The sequence below is a fragment of the Polyodon spathula genome, chromosome 6 (genome assembly GCF_017654505.1).
Source record: "Polyodon spathula isolate WHYD16114869_AA chromosome 6, ASM1765450v1, whole genome shotgun sequence".
Taxonomy (NCBI): Eukaryota; Metazoa; Chordata; class Actinopteri; order Acipenseriformes; family Polyodontidae; genus Polyodon; species Polyodon spathula.
The window spans coordinates 17,279,145-17,299,654 of record NC_054539.1 but is presented as its reverse complement, the minus strand read 5'-3'; the positions used below and the strand labels follow the sequence as shown (position 1 = coordinate 17,299,654).

At 36.2% G+C, this 20,510-nt stretch overlaps 2 protein-coding genes across 3 annotated transcripts; one reads left to right on the top strand and one right to left on the bottom strand.

Annotated features, from left to right (window-relative positions):
• Positions 1-209: 209 nt before the first annotated feature.
• nup43 (nucleoporin 43) lies at positions 210-6,166 on the bottom strand. The gene is made up of 8 exons (XM_041252325.1): positions 5,958-6,166; positions 5,375-5,488; positions 3,212-3,289; positions 2,745-2,907; positions 1,544-1,679; positions 1,123-1,274; positions 720-836; positions 210-548 (listed from the first exon to the last, which is right to left on the bottom strand). Exons 1-8 carry the CDS (start codon positions 6,075-6,077, stop codon positions 319-321), a joined length of 1,110 nt encoding a protein of 369 aa, XP_041108259.1. The 5' UTR covers positions 6,078-6,166; the 3' UTR covers positions 210-318.
• A 2,035-nt stretch (positions 6,167-8,201) lies between these two features.
• Positions 8,202-19,757, top strand: LOC121316935 (protein-L-isoaspartate(D-aspartate) O-methyltransferase-like). Of its 2 annotated transcripts, none has more exons than XM_041252324.1 (8): positions 8,202-8,624; positions 11,502-11,606; positions 12,276-12,307; positions 13,176-13,280; positions 13,834-13,954; positions 14,230-14,315; positions 15,767-15,989; positions 18,888-19,757. In XM_041252324.1, the coding sequence occupies exons 1-7, from the start codon at positions 8,330-8,332 to the stop codon at positions 15,944-15,946; spliced, it is 924 nt and encodes a 307-aa protein (XP_041108258.1). In that variant the 5' UTR covers positions 8,202-8,329; the 3' UTR covers positions 15,947-15,989; positions 18,888-19,757. The 2 variants fall into 2 exon arrangements, with proteins under 2 accessions (XP_041108258.1, XP_041108257.1); XM_041252323.1 differs by having other exon boundaries at positions 8,203-8,624; positions 15,767-15,936.
• The last annotated feature ends 753 nt before the right edge of the window (positions 19,758-20,510 follow it).

Sequence of the window (20,510 nt, the reverse complement as noted above, 5' to 3'; positions counted from 1 at the left end):
TAGAAGTTCCTCAATGCAGTTTATTTTGTTATAAAATGACAACACATAATTGGTTTATACATCATACACCATTTATACCACATTTAGAAACTTTGAAAAGAAATCTTTTTTTTTTTATATTTTTATATAAAATGTTTGATAGTGCTGACACATGCATTTTTTATTTTATAATTTTTTTTTTTTTTTTTTTTTTTTTTTTTTTTAAAAGACAGTACATTTTTATTGTAATTTTGGCCACTTAAACATAGTCATCAGTCTGTACATAACTCAAGACTAGAGAAGTAAAATCACACAGAAATTGTTTGTGTTGGTCCTTCTTTACATTGGCACCTGTTTAGTGACATAAATAGCCTCCCCATCTGTTCCACAGACCAGGCACTGGCCCAGCACATCCAAACTGTTCACAGACATGGTCTGGCTAGGAAGCATGTTGGTTGTCTCCAGGCGTCCTTTAGTAGAATCTGAGGTTAACCATGAACTTATCAAGGACTGATTAATGCTTGCTGGGACAATTGTGCTGCGTGACGTGATGGTAGCATTTCTTCCACCTTAAAAATAAAATACATACATTTTTCCATTTGCAATGGATATTAGGATATGTACAGTGCATACCCTATGCGTACATCATGGGTTACAATGTTAACAGTGCAACTTTTTTTTTTTTTTTTTTAATAAAAAAACAATAGTAGTTTTTATTTTTTTCAAACTGTTTTCCTTACCTTGTAGGAAAGATGGGGTGTCAGTAGTAGTATAGTTCTCCCAGTGCCAGAGAGAGCCATCTTCAGAGCATGTGAACAGGTGGTCTGGGCTAGAAGGATGGAAATGGACCTCCCACACTACGAAATGAAACACAGCATTTATTTATAGGTGGCAGTTTTAGGGTCATAAATCACAACTGTGCAAAAAGGAGCCTTGTTTGCAAGACTGGAACAACAGGGAATGATAGAGAACAAACATAACACATTACTAAACATCAAATAAAAAATGTAGATGGTACAAAAAGTGTACCATTAAATATTAGTAAACTTCATATCCCTAGACAAGGACTGTAACTACATTACAGACATCTGCATAATGGAAATGAGTAGATAGAGTAGGGTACTGAAAATCATTATCACTCACTTTCTGCTGAATGTGCTTCCATGAGAGAGTAAGGCATATTTCCCTGCCTTACATCCCAGATGCACAGCATGCCATCCTGACCTCCTGTTGCTACAATGTGCTGTTGATTTGGGTGCCTGTCCACGCAGTGCAGGGGCACTCGGTCTCCAGTCCTAGGAAAGGCGCATAATAGAATCATGAGGACAGGTACTTGGCAAGTTGTACTTTTGTACTACAAGGCACAGTATGAGGAGAGAACAGTCTTCCAGATGGTAAAAGTAAGAGAGGAAGAGGAAGTACACTATCTTATATTTTTTAGGGATCTGGATTTTCATTTGAACCAAGAATACAAGATCTATAGCCAATGAAAAATGAAGTAAAAAGTTAACATGCTAAACTTTAAAACTTCATTGAAAATTACAAGTTCACTTTAATCACTCACAGGGATAAAATCTGTGATGGTTCGTTTCCCTGCTGTCGGAAATCCCACATTTTCAGCTGCCCAATAGAATTGACAGTCAGGATCTCTGTTGTCCTCAAAAAAGTTACAGCATGGATTGTGCTGCTGTCAGCATTGTCTGCAAACAGAATACAATTAAGCAAATGATACTGGACAGGGGAAACATTTAAATACAATCTAACAATTGCAACAATTTTCTTCCCTTTTATCATTCATGCAGATGGATATAGTGGGAAATGGAGGCAGGTGTACCAGTATATATAAAATACGTCACACTTTACATGTTACTTAATGTTTCATAATATCAAGGTATATAGTGGTTGTCCAGTTGTCTTGTCTGGATGTCAAACTTACAGGTCTAGAGAACCACTTGTACAATTGTGGTAATATTTTCTAAATCCATATCACAGATTATTGACTGACTCAGAATATGAGGGTCAATAAAGGTATTTCTGTCTGTCTGCATGCCATACTAATCTGTATATGTAATTCTGACAAAACTTACAAAAGGACATTCTTTAGCTCAAATTATTTAGGTGATCAGGCCTGTTGGAAAGCCCCAAAAATAAGCTAGGTCTCGGCGGATTCTTTTCATTGGAGAAAAAGTAACCAAAATATATTATCGATAAATATATATATATATATATATATATATATATATATATATATATATATATATATATTATATATATTTTTTTAACCACATCTGTAGGGCATGAGCTACACAGTACTTGTTTTGCATACGCCCTCAGCTTATAGTTTATAAGCCATCAACCACATCTGGAGTGAACAATTCCCCAAAAGTTTGACCACTTGCGCTGGAAGGACGCATGTGTGATGTGTTCAGTGTATTCCCTTGGTCTGCAACTACTGAAGTATCAGTTTGAAATGTTATTACGGTTGCATTGTAACCCGTTACTGCCTTGTAACACCTATAAGTTGCCTTGGATAAAGGCGTCTGCCAATCAAACAAATAATAATAATAATAATATGTTGAGAAAGCAAATAACAGCTACTTATTTCTCAGTGCATTGTTTCAAGCACTATATTGTAATAATGAACCATCAAATTAAACAAAGTTCAATATAGACAAGTGACCAAGATGATTTCCTAAACCTGTTTAATGTTTTAAAGAACAACTTGACATACAAATTAGAATCAACTTAAAATCTGTTGGCTGTACCTATAGTGCGCACGATGCCTTTGTGATCCACTCTCAGCAGGTTGATCCGCCCATCCTCCCCCACTGTGACGATTTCTGGGCTGTTGCAGACAACCCCAGTGCAGGGGGCATTGTCACAAGAATGGTAGTGTGCTCGCTCCCACCGCTGGTTTACAGACAGGGTCTACAAACACAATACTTATAATTTAGACAATTATCCTGATGATATGAAAGTGGCGTCTGCAAAATAGGTTTGTGACAAGAAGGGAATTCTCGGGAATGAATGCATTTAATCACTGTGTATTAAAGATGACTGTAATATGCATCCTGTACATTACAATGTGCAAGTGTAATACAAACAGAGGGGGGTTCTTTTTTGTCTCAGTTTTTATAGCTGAAATGTCTGACCTCTCCAGGAAAAACATATTGGAAACAAGATGCATGTATCAGCTTTATCAGCAAAAAAAGAAAATACAAATCTGTGTTACCTGGCTGTTCTGATAGTGACGAAATATGGTCACACTCCCTGTGGATGAAGCTGTAACAATTCTCTCCTGGTCCAGAAACTAAAAAGAAATGTAATTTAATTTAATTTAAAAAAAAATAAAAATAAATACTACACTAGATGTTACCTGTACAGGTATATGGTTAAAAGAAAAGACACTACCATTTTCATGTCCTTGCAAAATAAGTGACACTCAATGAAATGCTGAAAAATGTAATTATCCATTCCATAAAACTACTCACTCTGGACTAACTTACACCTTCATTTTTAGAAGTCATGTTTGACTTTTATTACTTAAAACAGTCAAAACATCCTGTGGCCAGGCTGTTCCACAATGGTGTGTTGTAATAAAAACTCTCAACTCTTTTATGGTTAAGAAATACTAGCTAAGGCTCCTAAACTAATTCTACAGGGATATCATGTGCTACTATAAGAAACATTGTTCAAAATTTCATATTTAAAAAAAAAAGTACTATCTTAAAAAAAAAAAAAAAAAAAAAAAAGTTGTCACCAAATTCAAAGTACAATGGTGTGACGAATCTGCAAGGAAATTCAGGCATTTTTGGAGACAACACCACTTCATTTTTGATATTGGGAAGTCAGTAGGCTTTTGGAGGACCCACTGCACAGGCACCAAGGTAAGTTAGTCTCTCAGAAATATATTTTAAATCATCAACCATGCCTCCCTGTAGATATGTACATTTTGCATGCTCTACCACAACTGATAATGATGTACAGATTTGTCTTTAACATCAACCTTTATTTATTCTATTTGCTTCCAGATGTCCACTAGCAAAGAGAGAACAGCAAAGTACCGAGCAAACGAATAGACCAAAATAAATGAAAACAATCTCTTCAGCTATAAAGTACAATGCCATATTTGTTTCCTATACTTAATGTTACTTACTGTACTTAATGTCATTTGTTACTGAAAATGGCTATGAAGTGCCTTTAAAAAAAAATCGATTTGTTCCTAAAACAGGCTGGCTGTTGCTGTCCATATTTATTTTTATGTTCAACATGTGTTGCTTGTCAAGGACTGATTAATGCTTGCTGTCTTGTAGTTCCTCATTTGTCACATCGCAAATCATTATCTTATTATTCAAACTGAAGGGTAGCATCCCAAGGTATGACATCACAGTCCTACGTGTGACGTTTAAAATCGGTATGAAAAATATAATTAATAAATGCTTTAAGCAGTACATTTGCACAATATCAAGGACAACTGAACAATACACAGCTATTCAAATCATTTTATTTTAGTTACAAAGAGTTTTTGATTAAGAAAATCAACTGACAGGCGTCAACTACATCAAAACTGATTGCCGTTAGACCACAAGTCTCATTTATAAGACTTTCAAAAACGGTAAAAAAGTGTTTTGGCCAAGGTAACAACAGTTATACATATATATTTGATAGTGACATTTTTGTTGTTTCCCCAACCATCATTATATAATCATTTTTCCAAAGAAAATGTTGTCACACCATTTTTAGACTACGAATGAACTAAATCCTGCAAAAAATGTGAAAATGAATTAGATCTGGTGCAGACAAATGTATATTCAGGAAGGTATGCTATGTTTTTTTTTTTTTTTTTTTAACTGATTGTTTTCAAAAACTTTATTTGTCTTTCACCCATATACTTGTCATGGTCCTGATGAGTATGAGGAGGAATAAGATGAAATGATCATTAAAATGATGGGTTATTTTGTTAAAAGACAAAACTTAAATGAAGATCATGTACTGGTAGAAACTATAAATCACATTTATCATTCAAGAACCATTTTATGGACTACAAGCTATGTATTGCTTTTGGTCATGCACTGCAATGCAGTTATAAATACTGTAATACAGCATTTAATTATAAATACAAAATGAAACCATGTGTAAGAAATAGCTTAGTGTCTAAAATAGTGTTCAACTTCTAGCAGTTTTCTGCTACTTAGAAATAATCTGCTCATGTGTTATATAATGCTACATAAGAGGCAGCTCACGTTATATGGTTCAGCATGTATAACCTGTATTTTTCAGACCATCCGCACTTATGTTACAAAGTTGCCATCACAAACTGGACATTCTGTCATTACTGTATTTTAATGAACAGCAAACATCCCTATACTCAATACAAATTAAGTAGAACACTTACTTGAAGATCCATGACATCACCATCGTGTTTGTATTCACACAGCAATTGAGGATCTCCTTCATACTCTTCTTGCATCCCTTGCTCTGCGACAGACCAGATGGAAACCTTGTTGTCCTGTGGGTAACAGAAATGGCAAGTCCCAGACTCCATAGCGCTCCCAGTTTATTATATTGCGTTTCATTACTATTATCATGATTCGACTTTATACAACTTCTTTAAAACCGTATCTTCCATACAGCAGTATGTGCATTCAATTTGATTGGCGATACTAACAGTACAGAAGGCTGAAGCCATTCAGCCCGTTTAGAAATTGTTATTTGTAGTTCGTGTACTAACAAGAAACAAAACGTTAAAGAAACAGTTCTAGTTCCTGTTACTAAAAAAGTCTCTAGTGAATAAACCTACACATTAATTACTTATTCATGTCGGTTTATCTGAAGAGACATATAATTATAATGAATTGCGTATGTTAAACTTAAATGTATTTGTTGGGGTACTTAATTAGTCAATTGCTTTTCTTAATTTAGCCTGAAACTTAACAGTCTAGTTCTTACTCTGCCAGACCATGTTTGGCTGTCCATACCTCATTATCCCAAGATCCAGTAGCAAAAACTTCAGGCTGTTGCAAGGATGTAGAAGAGACAGGTCTCCATCTCGTCTTACTGATTTTCTGGGACACGAACTTGGCATTAATATACTCCATAAACACTGTTTTTCCTTCAGTACGTTGAAATAATCACAATGTTATCACGTTTATGAGATTCTGTTTGCCTCGATCCCGCCGGTTCCTCCTCTTCCGATTCACATCTTTGTTATCTGATTGGCTAGAGTCATAAATAACGGCGTCTCTACAGTATCAAAATTAGTTTTGGCGAACGCGAGTGAATTGTTCAGTAAGCTTGTTGAAACTAAAAAATATTGTAATCTGGATGGGGTGTACACCATATGTACGTCATGTATTTATTTATTTTGTAAAATGGAAGAATATTATTTTAATGACATATTTTAAAAAATACAAATGTATATTTTTCTACTTTTTTTCTACTTGTGAGAAAGCCTTGGCCACATACACAGTGGTTTGCAGAAGTATTCACCCCCTACCAATAATGTCTCATTTTATTGAATTACAAATAATGTGTACACAGTTTTTCAAACGAACTTTTTTTATTCGAAACTGTAGTGGTTAAACTGAACACTGTTATATGAGGAGGAGGTTAAATGTCAGCAAAATTTGCAAAGAAAATATACAAAAAGAAATTCAAAGTATTCAGCCTCTTAAGTGAGTACTTGGTAGAAGCATCTTTTGCAGCAATTACTGCTATGAGTCTTTTTGGACCGGTCACTACTAGCTTTGCACAATATGATGGTGACGTTTTTGCCCATTCTTCATGGGAATATTTCTCCAGTTCTAATAAGTTTATTGGGGATCGTCGATGGACTGCAATCTTCAAGTCTCTAAATAAAATTTCAACTGGATTCAAGTCAGGACCTTGACTGGGCCACTCAAGAACATTAATTCTCTTCTTTTTCAGCCAGTGTGGCTTTGGTTTTGTGCTTTGGGTCATTGCCCTGCTGAAATGTGAATTTCCTCCCCAGTTTCAGAGTCCTGGCTGACTCAAACAAGTTTTTCTCAAGGATTCACCTGTACTTTGCACCATCCATTCTCCCCTCTATTCTGGCACGCTTCCCAGTCCTTGCTGAAGAGAAGCATCCCCATAACATGATGAGGCCATCACCATGCTTAACAGTTGAGATGGTGTTGACTTAGTGATGTGCAGTGTTGGGCTTGCGCCAGACAGAACGCTTAGAATTTAGACTGAAAGGTTCAATTTTTGTCTTGTCCGACCACAAAACCTTTTTCCACATGTCTAGTATCATCTGCATGCTTTTTCACAAACTCCATAGGTTGCTTTGTTGGATCATTATGTGAGTTGCAGCTTGAAAGTGTTTATATACTTGAGGGAAATTATCTACAAGTTAAATCATGTTGAGTACACACAGGCTGAAACCATTTAACTAATTTTGTGATCTTTCAAACAAGTCATTTGCACATGAGGTGATTTAGGGCTGCAGTAGCAAAGGGGTTGAATACTTATGCAACTGAGATTAATTTGTTTTCTCTGTAAATCTTACTTATTTATATTCTATATGCATTTTTTAACTTTATCAATGTGGAGTAGTTTGTGTAGATTCTATATGTAAAGTCTGATTTAGAAGACATTCAGCTGCCAACAAAATGTGAAAACTTTGCAGGAGGGTGAATACTTCTACAAACCACTGTATGTATTTAATGTTAATTCTCCTGTAAAACAAGTAGAAAAAAAAATGTTGCTTTCTAACCAGCATTACACAGCTGGCATGGCAGGTGTCATCCATAACTTGCAGCAGTCGTGTGCCCTGGCATAGGGCATTGGTGATGAGCACATTTCACTTTGGGATAAACAACCTTGTGCCTGCAACGTTTAGAAGGCTAAACTATGAACAATGTCTTAAAAAGCCGTTCATTAATTATCTGTGTAATTGTAGAATATATGTGTGGTTAATTCATTTAGTACAACCCTTTCACACCTTATTATAATAACTAAATACATGATCTCATAGTACATTGATCTCTATTGCAAATACGTCACTTGCTAAAAACAAAAACAGTACTTTGGTAATATTATGATGTCTTAAAGACAGCAGGCGCTTCTGTGTCGTTCTAGAATCCCATCCGTAATTATGTCACATCACATGCCTTCCAATGCAAGCACACAACTGCACATCCACACAAGCAACTCCGCCTAGAGGCAGACATCAGCAGAGCGACAATTTGGACCATACCACCTTGTCTTTAAACTGCGCAGGATATGACTTTTAGCTAGTACCCTCAGTATCACCACTAGACTAGACGTGTTTTTTTTGTTTTTGACTAGAGGTTTTTTTTTGTATTATTATTGTTTACACAAATTGTTTATGTGTTTTCAGAAGATTAAATTACTCGAAACCGCAAGCACTGATTCTCAACAGGCTATCTGGCTTTGCAGTCTGCACTCCCCCGCCGCGATGCAGCGCAGTGCAGGGGGCGCTGTGTCAAGCGAGGCTGGTGACGTCGGAGCCACGGCATTGGAGGTTGTCAGTGTTGTGGGCAAGGCGGTTTGCGCAGGCGCGGCGCTGACAGCCGCTCTGTACCTTATCCGCAGGGTCTGTTTAACGATGGCCTGGAAGTCAGGAGGATCCTGCCAAGCAGAGCTCGTCAACAATCTCCGCAGTAAGTTTTTCAAGAGTTTGGAATCCGAAATAAGAGAGTAACACAGCTTTAGCATATGTACGAGTGAAGTGTGTAGGTTCAGAATTGATGGAGCACCGTTTTATTATTGTTTCACCGCCAACTTGGAAGAAACACTGCTCACGTTTTCGTGGCTTCCTATTATGAGGGGTGTGTCAGCTCTCAAAACTGTGCAAGCGTTTATTTTTATGCATTCATTTCGAAGCCATGCGTCTGGTCTTTTCAACATATTTACGATTTTTTTTTTTTTGTAGTTGGAATAATAACATCATTTTGTATAAAACATATGCTGCAATGTGAGAAGACACGTTATGTATTTGTTCAATTACTAATTATGTTTTTCAAACACAGGAATATTGATGTTTAGGAGCTAATTTAATTAGTTTTTACCTTTTGTACACTCTTTATTCTAAGTACTATGTAAGGTGCACTAGGTTGGCAGTAATAACTAGAAACAAAAAAGGTACTGAAACTAAGTTAAGAGTCTTTGTTTTAGAAGCTTAGCTGCATCCTTAAATGATGAGACGATTATGCTTTTTTAGTATTCCAGGAATGCTTTTGAGCAGTACTTTTTATTCACTACAATACAATGTCAATACAAAAGCTACTCTTACAAACCGGCAGAAAGCGCAGTTTAGTATTTTGACTCGCATAGGCGTATGACCAGGGTTCCAGAACACAACCCCAACATTTGTCATGTGGCCAGCAGACACTGCAGTGCACACAGCTACTCAGCACTGCGACTCTTCAAACCATACCACCTGCTCTCAGGTTTAGTTGATTTGGTTCTGGAACCTCTTTGATTAAACTAATCATCTGCTGGAAAATATTTGTTTCTGTTAGCTGCAAAGCCGTGCAAGAAGTTCCCTGGCTGTCTGTTAACAGACAAAGTGATGAGTTTTGTTGGAAAGAGTTCTAACAAGCAGCTGCTGCATCACATTATTACCTAATGAACCTCTGCAGTAGCAGGGTCTCCAGTTTTGGCTGGAAGACATCTAAGTGCGTCAGTGATCAGCATGTTCTCTATATTAAGTAAGAAGACTGTAACTCATATTTGATTCTCCATGCCAGCTGTGGCTGCTTAGTAGTCACACGATATATATATATATATATTATATATATATATATATATATATATATATATATATATATATATATATATAAAACAGCCATGTCTTGTTCACTGCATATGAAAGTTTTTTGTTTTTTTGCAGTAGCTGACAGCTATAGTAGATTTTTTTTAACAATAGTAGAAAAACTTTGTATGTAAAAGATTCCTTATCTTTTTTTAGTTATTCATTTATATATGTTGTATAGGTTTAATTTAGCAAGTTTCTCACACTGTCAAGTGTAACAGCTGATTATTATTTGTTTCAGGTATATCCAGTACACAAGTTTTAGGGTTAAAGGAGTGCTAACCAATGCTTCATAATCCATTTTACCTGTTTAACAGATGATTTTCCATATTGTTTGTTTTGTCACACTAAGGTGCTTGAAAAGAGTCTTGTCAATTACATTTAACTGTAGCAACACTTTTTGCAGGCCTGTGTTACATTGTATCATATTCACACAGACTTGGCATGTGATTTTTTTTTTTTATTGTGATGTCTCTCTGTTTACAAGCCTGTTTCTTTAACCACTGGACCACACAGCCTCCTATCACAGGATAACAGGATTTGGAATACACAGCTCAATGGAGCAGATAACCCGCACTGGAAAACAGTATGATCTTTGGGGGAAGAATCTCTGGGGATGTAGTTAGATGCCTGTATGTATGTCATACTGTAATTATTTTGCCAACTTTAATCAAAAAGTAACTCCACAGTAAGTTATTCCACATACAGAAAATCAAGGCCACAGTGCTCTGCTTTTAAACAATGCTGACAGTATTTCCTGAATCTGAAGAAACTTACGAGATACTCTTCTGTTCTGCATGCTGTGGACATATATGCCTCTTTTCCACTGAACTGCCGAGCCTTCACAGTGCGGTTAAGGAGAGCCTGGTTTGTTTTTCCACTGCCGAGCCACGTTACTGCTGTCACATGCAATGAAAGACAGTTATTATTAATTATTATTTTAATTAACTCAGTTTGCCAAAAGATGCGCAGACAAGTTAAAAAATTAATAGCCCAACAGTACAGCTGTATCTTGTATCGCTATATTTTGTAAATTTTTAGGAATTTTTTTATAATCCACAAATTTTACTGATTTATATCAACTTAATAAAGTTCAGTTAGTTCTGTTGAAGGACTAATTGAATGTCCCAATGCTGTACTTTTCCCTCATCACACTCGCTGCCTGCCATGTTGCTTGTTGTTGCTTGTTTGTCTTTGTTGCGTACTGACTGATACAACATAATGGCGAAAATCCTTAACCCCGCCCCTGGCTCTGACCCAGATTCAGATGTCTTGTGAGGATGGAGTTTCACGGTTTGGTTCTCGCTCGGCTCGACAAAGCCAGTGGAGAACCATCCGTACCTATACCGAGCCCTCACGGGTTGGATGTGCCAGTGGAGAAGGGGTAATAGTGACCTACTTTTTTTTTTTAATAGTACTGACAATTCTCTCACACAGTACTGGTTTGTTTACGTATTTAGATCAGCCACTGTTAATTCCTGTTGGATGTACAATGGAAGTTGTGGCTACAACCTGTAGTGGGCGTATTCACTGGATATTATCACTAACTGGCTCAGGTTTTTAGCCTACAAGCACATTTACACTTGCATGTTATTAAATTTAATTATTCATATTTGAATTAGGAAGCAGGTTGATGTTTTAGTGGTATTAAGACTTATACCAGAAATGCCACTGTACTGTACATTAATGTAGTAATGCATGTTCTTTTTCTTTTTTTCTTCAGAAAATGGGATTATTAAATCAGACAAGGTTTTTGAAGTCATGTTGGCCACAGACCGTGCACACTTTGCAAAATGTAACCCATACATGGATTCCCCTCAGTCAATAGGTAAGTAAAAATATGCATGCATGTATGTAATTGCACTTGTTCCAGAAGACCTGAGTTACTGTTGCTAACCTCCCTAAGGTTCAGCACCATCTTCCCTGCCAGGACCTAGTTGTATAACAGTTTGACATTAAAGCAAGCATAAACCAAGTTTAATCTGTGGCTGACCTGAGATTCAAAACCTTGTCACCTTTATAGACTTCTATGATGGGTAGCCTAGGTCTAACCTTTATTTATTTATCTATCTCCTCACCACTGTAGCGAAGAACTGTTAAACTGGAACAAAAAAATTTTTTTTTTGAAAGTTTCCTCATTTTATTTATGTTTTCTATCTTTCTAGCTGTTAAACTGGGTGTAGTACTAACTCTGTTAGGCTATCCAGCGTACTGAAACCACCAACAATTTATATGGTTATTACCACAGTAACAATTGATTGTAGAATCCTACACCGTAAAGGAAAATCGAAAGTAATAAAAAAAAAAATTCACCATAACTGACTAACATGACTGAGTCAACTTGATCAGTGCTGTGGAAATAATCATACTGATTTTGGTTGTCACAATACAAACTCATCCCAAAAAATGGTTTGAAATGATTGACAGATTGTCTGTCTACAAGTGTACTTGTATGTTTTTGTACCATGCAAAATCAGTTGTCAGTTTTGTTTTACAGGTTACCAGGCAACTATCAGTGCTCCACACATGGTAAGCTCAAATGCAGACATTAAATGAAAGCAAAATGTAGTATGGCTTTTGTTAATTTAAGAGTATTCACTATAGTCTTAGGGTTATGGTTTATGAGATGTGTGCAACACACTTCCAGATGTTAGTAAAAATACCCAATACGATTGTCCAAGATCAGCACATTTAAAGGGACTGCGAAACCAGCTACGTGTTTAAACCTATATAAAGAGGTAAAGACGTGTTCTGGTTAGTAAGAAAAGTGTTATGTGCCTAATTGCATAACATTCCATCAATTATTAAAGAGTAAGTAGATTAAAATGTTATTTTAATTTCTTTGTGACATTTAATTTACTATTTTATGGCATTTTTTAGTTATTCTGAGTGGAGCCAGAAAAACACAGAATTTTTGCAAACATGAAATACTGTAGCAAATGAAATATGAAAAAAGAAGCCACTTTAAGTGTTAAGGCTTGTTTCAGCAAAAACAGGATTAAATATATATTGTATCTCTAACTCGTACATATAGGGAGACGGGTTTGAGGCTTTTGGTGTAGGTCCTATAAAAGAATGTTCTACATTAAAAAAATAAATTATAATAATTTTATATATATATATATATATATATATATATATATATATATATATATATATATATATATGACACCATTTTTATTCCATTTAGAAAAAAAAAACTTTGCACTGGAAACTAAGCTTAGTTATCTTTAACACTAAAGGTGGAATTTCCAGCTTTTTAATACAGTGAAATATAAACTGGCAGCAATATGTTGAATGTTTTGCAGTGCGTTATCTCCACCACTTCTACTTGAAGACAGTTTGAAGAGGTGAACAGTAAATCATTTACAGTGGTTTGTTTCTGTGTATTCTCTAGCATGCATATGCTTTGGAGCTTCTCCACGATCAGTTATATGAAGGGGCTAAGGCACTGGATGTTGGATCTGGAAGTGGAATTCTTTCAGTTTGCTTTGCACGGATGGTAAGATGGTATTAAAACATTTCCTTTCAGCTCTTTTTAGTAATGGAATATAAAATCATTCAACACCCGTAGCCCATATCTATTCTCTCCGTACAGAGTAGTGCATTCCCAGAGGTTGCAAAGGGTGTTTGGGCTGTATTTCATAGTCCTACCTGTGGAATATCTCTCCTAACACCCAAAATAAAGGTCGTAATACTGTGGAGTTGGTAGATAATCGCTGTTTGTTACATACATGTAACTTTACATTTAAATTCAAATGCAGTTAAATGCATAAACTTTCTTACAAAGGCATGTCAGATGATTGAGACCTGCACAGATTTGAGTAGGGAGTAACAGCCTGTCACTGCAGTTATCGCTCATTTTGGACCAGTTTGTGTGGTTAGATTAAAATTTTAGTGGGTGTTTTTGCATTCGTGAATCACTCAGATGAAATCGGAGTGGGATTTTAAAAGCATTACACACTGGAGTGTAGGAGTAAAAGTTTCACAGTGCAAATGCAGCTATAGAAAAAAAGAAAAAAATTATATTTTATACATAATGTTCTGTTTTACAGGTTGGCCCAGAGGGAAGAGTCTTAGGAATTGATCATATCAAAGAACTAGTTGATGATTCAATAAACAATGTTAAGAAAGATGACCCCAGTTTGATAACATCAGGAAGGGTAAAACTGATTGGTAAGTTTTTTTTTTTTTTTTTTTTTTTTTTTTGCAATTTGTTTAGTAGAACATTCATGTATAATGTTGTTAATGCCTTTTAGGTTTTGGTCAATATTGAGGACCCAATTAGTCAACAATTGGGTTATTACTAAGATGACTAGACTTTGGATCTAAATGTGTGTGTGTGTGTGTGTGTGTGTCTCCTTCATAGGCAATTGAGCCACAGTTGAACTAGTGTTGGTGGAATTTCAAACTGTGTTTAGTTTGACAGACTGATGTTTTGTTTTTTTCAGTGGGTGATGGCCGAATGGGAAACATAGAGGAAGCTCCCTATGATGCGATTCATGTCGGTGCTGCAGCGCCAACTGTGCCGCAAGCAGTAAGTTTCTTTGGTGTAGATCAGAGGTGGTCAAACCGCAGGTCCTGGGCAGTTCAAGTGCGGCTGCCGATGAAATTCTGGGTGACGCACGGTTTGCGACTCGAATGATCGGAAGAAAGAATAATAAACAAATGAAAAGAGAGAGAAAATAAAAATAAACACAGCAAGATTATTATTTTTGTTCTCTCTATTCATTCGTGTTAATTATTCTTTCTTCTGTCTTGTTCCCTGTCCTGTTTCTTTGAGCCTGCATGTTCACTGCAAGGATATTTCATCACCTGATGACTTTCGACACAGCTCAATGGCACATGCATATTTCAATCACTGAGTGAAAGCCGAATATGCAGTTTTCAGAGCAAGGGAAGAGCTTGTCAAAAAGAATCCTTACAAAAATGTGTCTATGTGGTGTTTTTGGTGAAATCGAGTCAGTTATTGTGTTTTACTCAATTGCAGAATATATTTTATTTAAAGTGCATCGCACATAAGCGTAAACCAAAATAATGGAATGGTATGCGACTCGTAGGGTCAAAAAGTTTGGCCACACCTGGTATAGATAATAGTGGTGCATGAATTTCCACAACGGTATTGTACATTAGTGTAGGTTTTTGTCCTTATTGCTACTTCCTTAGTGTATGCAATTGCAAAGCTGTGCATAATGTTTCTTTTTTTTCTTGTATTTACTAAAAGCAAAGTGATTTGATGTCAGTAACACTGTGTTAATTTATAATAACAATAAGATGTACAACTGTGTAAAAAAAAAAAAAAAAAAAAAAAAGGAAAGTGATGTTTTAACAAACGAGACACAGTGTGATACTCTGGGGTAACGTTCATTTACGTTCATCGTACTCTGGTTTATCTCATTCATTTATGTCACTGAGAATGTTCTGCATGGCTCACACATAACCGGCAAACATAAAAATAGGTTTGTATGCAGCTAAAACATAAACGTAATACAACTCTTGAAATCAAGAAAAATAGATAAAGCTCGCCGTCATTATTTGTATTGTGGTTATTATCTACACTGTCAGTGAAGAATCATTTTTATTTATATTTAAGTCTTAGACAACTTTGTTGTTATATTTATGCTGCCTAATAAAAGGTACAGTAATACAACGTGTATTGTCTTATTCATAACACACTAATAATTCACTTCCGACATGATCGGTAAAAAATGGCTGATTTTAAAAACAAAAAAACAAAAAACATTTCTACTGTATTGATTTTATTACAGGCTAAGATTAATAGTCAATCATATATTCCCTTTTGTAATAGATATTTTAGCATATTTTATAATCAGATGCTTTTCTTTTTATATATTTTTTTCAGATTGTTTTCAGAAACATTTATAATAATAATAATAATAATAATAATAATAATAATAATAATAATAATTAAGTATCTGTTGACTAGGAACGATCTTCACGTATATTATGCTGCTCTCTCTGCCTCAGCTCCTAGACCAGCTGAAGCCTGGTGGCAGGTTGATCCTCCCGGTGGGCCCAGCAGGTGGAAACCAGATGCTAGAACAGTACGATAAGCTGGAAGACGGCAGCACCAAAATGAAGCCTCTCATGGGGGTGATCTATGTGCCTTTGACAGACAAAGACAAGCAGTGGTCCAGGTGGAAGTGACTTACTACCCAATTATTCTTCTTCTGCAGAAAGTTGACAAAAGGTGAAATGGTGTGGAGTGGAGCAGATAATGGATTACAAGAGCTGCGTTTGCTGCTTGTTGTCGTTTTTTGCCAGTCCATACCATGGCAATGGGCTGCACTTTTTGAGTTTAACATTTTTCTGTGGGAAATGGTAAACCAAAAACATAGTACACATCATTAAAAAAAGGATCAGGAAACTAAACTATGCGTCAAATGCTTAACATGGGTGCTTGAGGGTATGCTGTTTATTATTTTTATTTATATTCTGGATTTGCAATGTTGGACACCTTGCAGCTGTACATTGTTTAAGGATTCTTCTCGTGGACAAAATATTTTTTGATATTTACTAAAATTATTAATTCTTGAAAAATGTGGACTTCTGAGTGGTTTTAAAGTTTATAACATTACAAATCAATCAATTAATCTTTTACGTATATAGCGCCTTTCGCGATATTGCCTCAAAGCGCTTTAAATATAAATGTAACAAAAATGAATAACCCCTGAAATTACACACAGTAAAGTTGTCAAACAAGTCATATGAAGTATTACTTTAAAAAAACAATTAACAATAAGTGATTAAAACAAAAATAAGTAGTAAAAAATAGGCTGGTAAAGTTTTACCTTTTAAAATACATATGCTAAATTATAAAAATGTGTCTTTTAATCTTAAGTTAAAAGCAGTAAGAGATGGCACCTCCCTTACAAATCATGGCAGATCATTCCACAACTTTAGTGCTCTCCCACCTGCCTTTTATCTCTGTGTCCGTGGAATACTAAAACTTCATCCTGTGATCTAAAGCCCCTTTCACACTGGCATAATCTACCCGGGTCAGGACCTGGTGTCATGCGGGTCAGCTACGTGATTTCACATTGCTTTTGATAAATGCTAGGTTGAGCTGGGTGACAGACGCAAGTACACAATGCACATATCAGTGCCCCGGAAGCAGCTTGTTAAGGACGCTTCCATCCAAGCTTCTCTGGATTGAACAGTCTACTCAAATGTTGATTAGAGCAAATGTTTCTTCATCCCTTTTGCAATCTGGCTCATGGTGTGTCTCAATCAACAAAAATGTGGCTAAACAGAATAAACAGAATTGTTCCTTGTGGACGTGAAACCACAGCTGTTTGCTATTTCGTTGGCTTACGAACGGCTGTCATGCGTTTTGTCTCACTCAACCCGGGTCAAAGCATGTCGACACACATCCTTGGGTCGCTGCGACCTGGGTCAACCCGGGTACCACCCAGGTACGTGGTTTCACAATATGCGGGATTGTGACCCGGGTAGCCAGAACCAGAGTGCCTGTAAGAGAGTGATTAGGGATATATTTAAATATAGGAAGCAAGGCCATTTAATGCTTTAGAAGTTAAAAGCAGGTCCTTGAAATTAATACTAAACCATACAGGACAGTAACATGTTGAGTAAACCCAAGTGACTAGCAGGTTTCTAAAATCTCTAGCAGTGGGATCTCCAGCCACATATACATGTATATTAAAGTTGCCTAATGGCATAATCCTATCATGCTCAACAGCCATTGTAGATGCAAATTCTCCAATTTCAGATAGGGTCTAGGTGGTCGATAAAAAAACTGTAATGTAGATATGTAACGGATTACAGGCAGCAAAATATAGTATTTCAAATGAAGAATAACCTTCAATGATACCATGATTAAGAACTATTTACCAAAGATAGCAGCAATACCTCCTGCTTGCCCTGTAGGACTCCTCTATGAAAGAAGCATAAACCTGATGGACAAGCCTCAAGTTCTCATTCTGGTTCAACCAAGTTGCTATCAGGGTTAAAATATATAGATTTGACTTCTAAAATAAAATCATTAATTAAGACAGATTTGCCAGCTAAATACCTAGTATTGAGTAATGTGAAGCGTAGGGTAAGCAGTTCAGAGCTATTTGAATGACCACAAGATGTAGTAGTAGTAGCAAGTTTAAATACATTCTCAGGACAAGAACCCTGGGAAGGGGCTGACAAATGATAACGGGACACTATCACCACCTCAATGGAGTAATTCATTTGTAAATCGTAGTATTTGAGTATTGTCCATGCTATAAAGGAAACTGTCCTGTCCACCTAAGCACTTCTTTTAATGCCTGTCCTGTATGGACACACATTAACGTGCAGGAAGATGGTTCTACTGAAGTGTTGAACTGAAGCACTGTCCCTACTCCGTCACCTTATTCTCCATCTCAACGGAGCATCATCCGCTTCACTGACGTTTCATTATCACCCTCTAACTTCAGCCTGGTAAATCAGGTATCAGTTTGAGGGTTTTTTGTTTACAGCAAGGTTCTTCGGTTTTACTGGTTTCATTGCATGCCATTTTTTATAGAGTGTAAATGCTCTGCACCGAATTGAGATCTGTAAGCCCTAATATTTGTTGTCATGTACTAGATATATTTAACCCACAATTATCCAGTATTACATATTACATAAATAGTACATTGGATGCTAACCAGTTTAGATCAGAATTAACTATGTGAATATTATTCCCTAGGTTTTATAAAAAAAATATATTCTACTTTGACAAACAGTTTTTGCCTAAGTAAATTTGTTTGGCTTTATTAACTATGTCAGAACCAAGCAACTTTATAGAAAGGTAATTCTTTAAAAAACAAATTATTGACTTATGGAAAAATGTTTGAAAATGAGCTTGAATAGATAGATAGATAGATAGATAGATAGACACATACATAGATACATAGGTCTGCACGGTTGCATAAGTACAAAAATGCTGCTGCAATTGCTTGTCTTTGAATGCTCTATTAAAGCTGCTGTGTTTTAGTGGTTCTGCCATGTGATGCCTGTTGGTTGTAGGACCTTGTTTCTGCATGGTAACAGCGACTATGATATTTCAGTGTAATTTGTGAGGCTTACTCTGACATGCCTTTAATCTTTCTTGCAGGGATGAACTGTGAAGCACCATCAGTGTGTCCTTGTCCTGCTTTATAGTGTTAACCCAGAGTGGATTTCTCCAGATCTAAACGACTATAAATTACAGCATTGCAACTTGTTTTGGTTTTTTTTTTTTTTTTTTTTTTTAAATGGCATGGAGCAGTTTGTATTTTTCACAGCCTGAATTTGGTTTTTCAGATGAAGGCGTTTTTGAGCTATAATAATAATAATAATAATACATTTCTCATTCATTGTTTTGGACAAATATTTCTTAACTGGACTGTTTTGGTGCAGTGACTTTGTAAAGCCTTTATTATAAATAGCTAATGTGCCGCTTATGACACTACATGCATAAGATTTCTGTATGCTGTCATCTACATTGCTATGCCTAACACTAGTAAGAAACGTTTACTGCATTTCTTTTAAGATTTTTTCATGCAGAGCAACACGTAACATAAAACAGCTGATATTGTTCTTCTGTAACTGATGTTTTGCTGTTTGTTTAAAATGCAATACCAGACAGTGGATGGAATGCTGCTATAGTTGTCTGTAATATCTCCTGTACAGATTTGACATACTGATGCACATTTTTTTTTCTGTATTAAATTGGCTGCCAACTGTGATGTACATTACTACAGTGTAACATGCTGTGTATCAGTTACTGGCAGTTTAATGCTGTGCTGCTTTGCAAAATAAATTTGAAAGCAAAGCAAAATGGTGTATAGCTACTGCTTTTTATTCATTGTCAAAAAAATGTCATGTTAAGAAGCCTCTGGAAGTGAAAGACTTTAACATCACTTTCCAATATGCAGCGTGTGTGTGTGTCATATATATCAGTGGCTTGCAAAAGTATTCAGACCCCTGACCAATTCTCTCATATTACTGAGTTACAAATGTTACATTGAAATTTCGTTCTGTTTGATATTTTATTTTTAAATATTGAAACTCTGAATCAATTATTGTAAGGTGACATTGGTTTTATGTTGGGAAGTATTTTTAAGAAAAATAAAAAACTGAAATATCTTGCTTGCATAAGTATTCAACCCCTGTGCTGTGGAAGCTCCCAGTTTGCACAGATGAAAGAAATTGCCCAAACGAGGACGCACTTACCTTACCATTGGCCTCCTCCTGTGAACCATTAAAGTTGCTGTCACATTTTCTGGATAAAAACCCCTCTGTTGAAGGATCATTAGTAAGGCTGTGAATCTGAAGGAAAATGAAGACCAAAGAGCATTCTGCAGAAGTTAGAGATAAAGTAATACAAATGCATAGATTAGGGAAAGGGTACAAAATAATATCCAAGTGTTTGGATATCCCAGTGAGCCCAGTTAGATCAATAATCAGAAAGTGGAAGCTGCATCACACCATCCAGGCACTGCCAAGAAAAGGCCGTCCCTCAAAACTCAGCACTCAAACAAGAAGGAGACTTGTGAGAGAGGCCAACAATTGCTTTGAAGGAGCTACAGAGTTCAGTGGCTGGGAATGGAGTAATGGTGCACCAGTCAACCATATCAAGAGCTCTGCATAACACTGGCCTGTATGGGAGGGTGGCAAGAAAGAAGCCGTTACTCAAAAAGTACCATCTGAAAGCATGAGAGTGACTCAGCTGCAATGTGGGAAAAGGTTTGTGGTC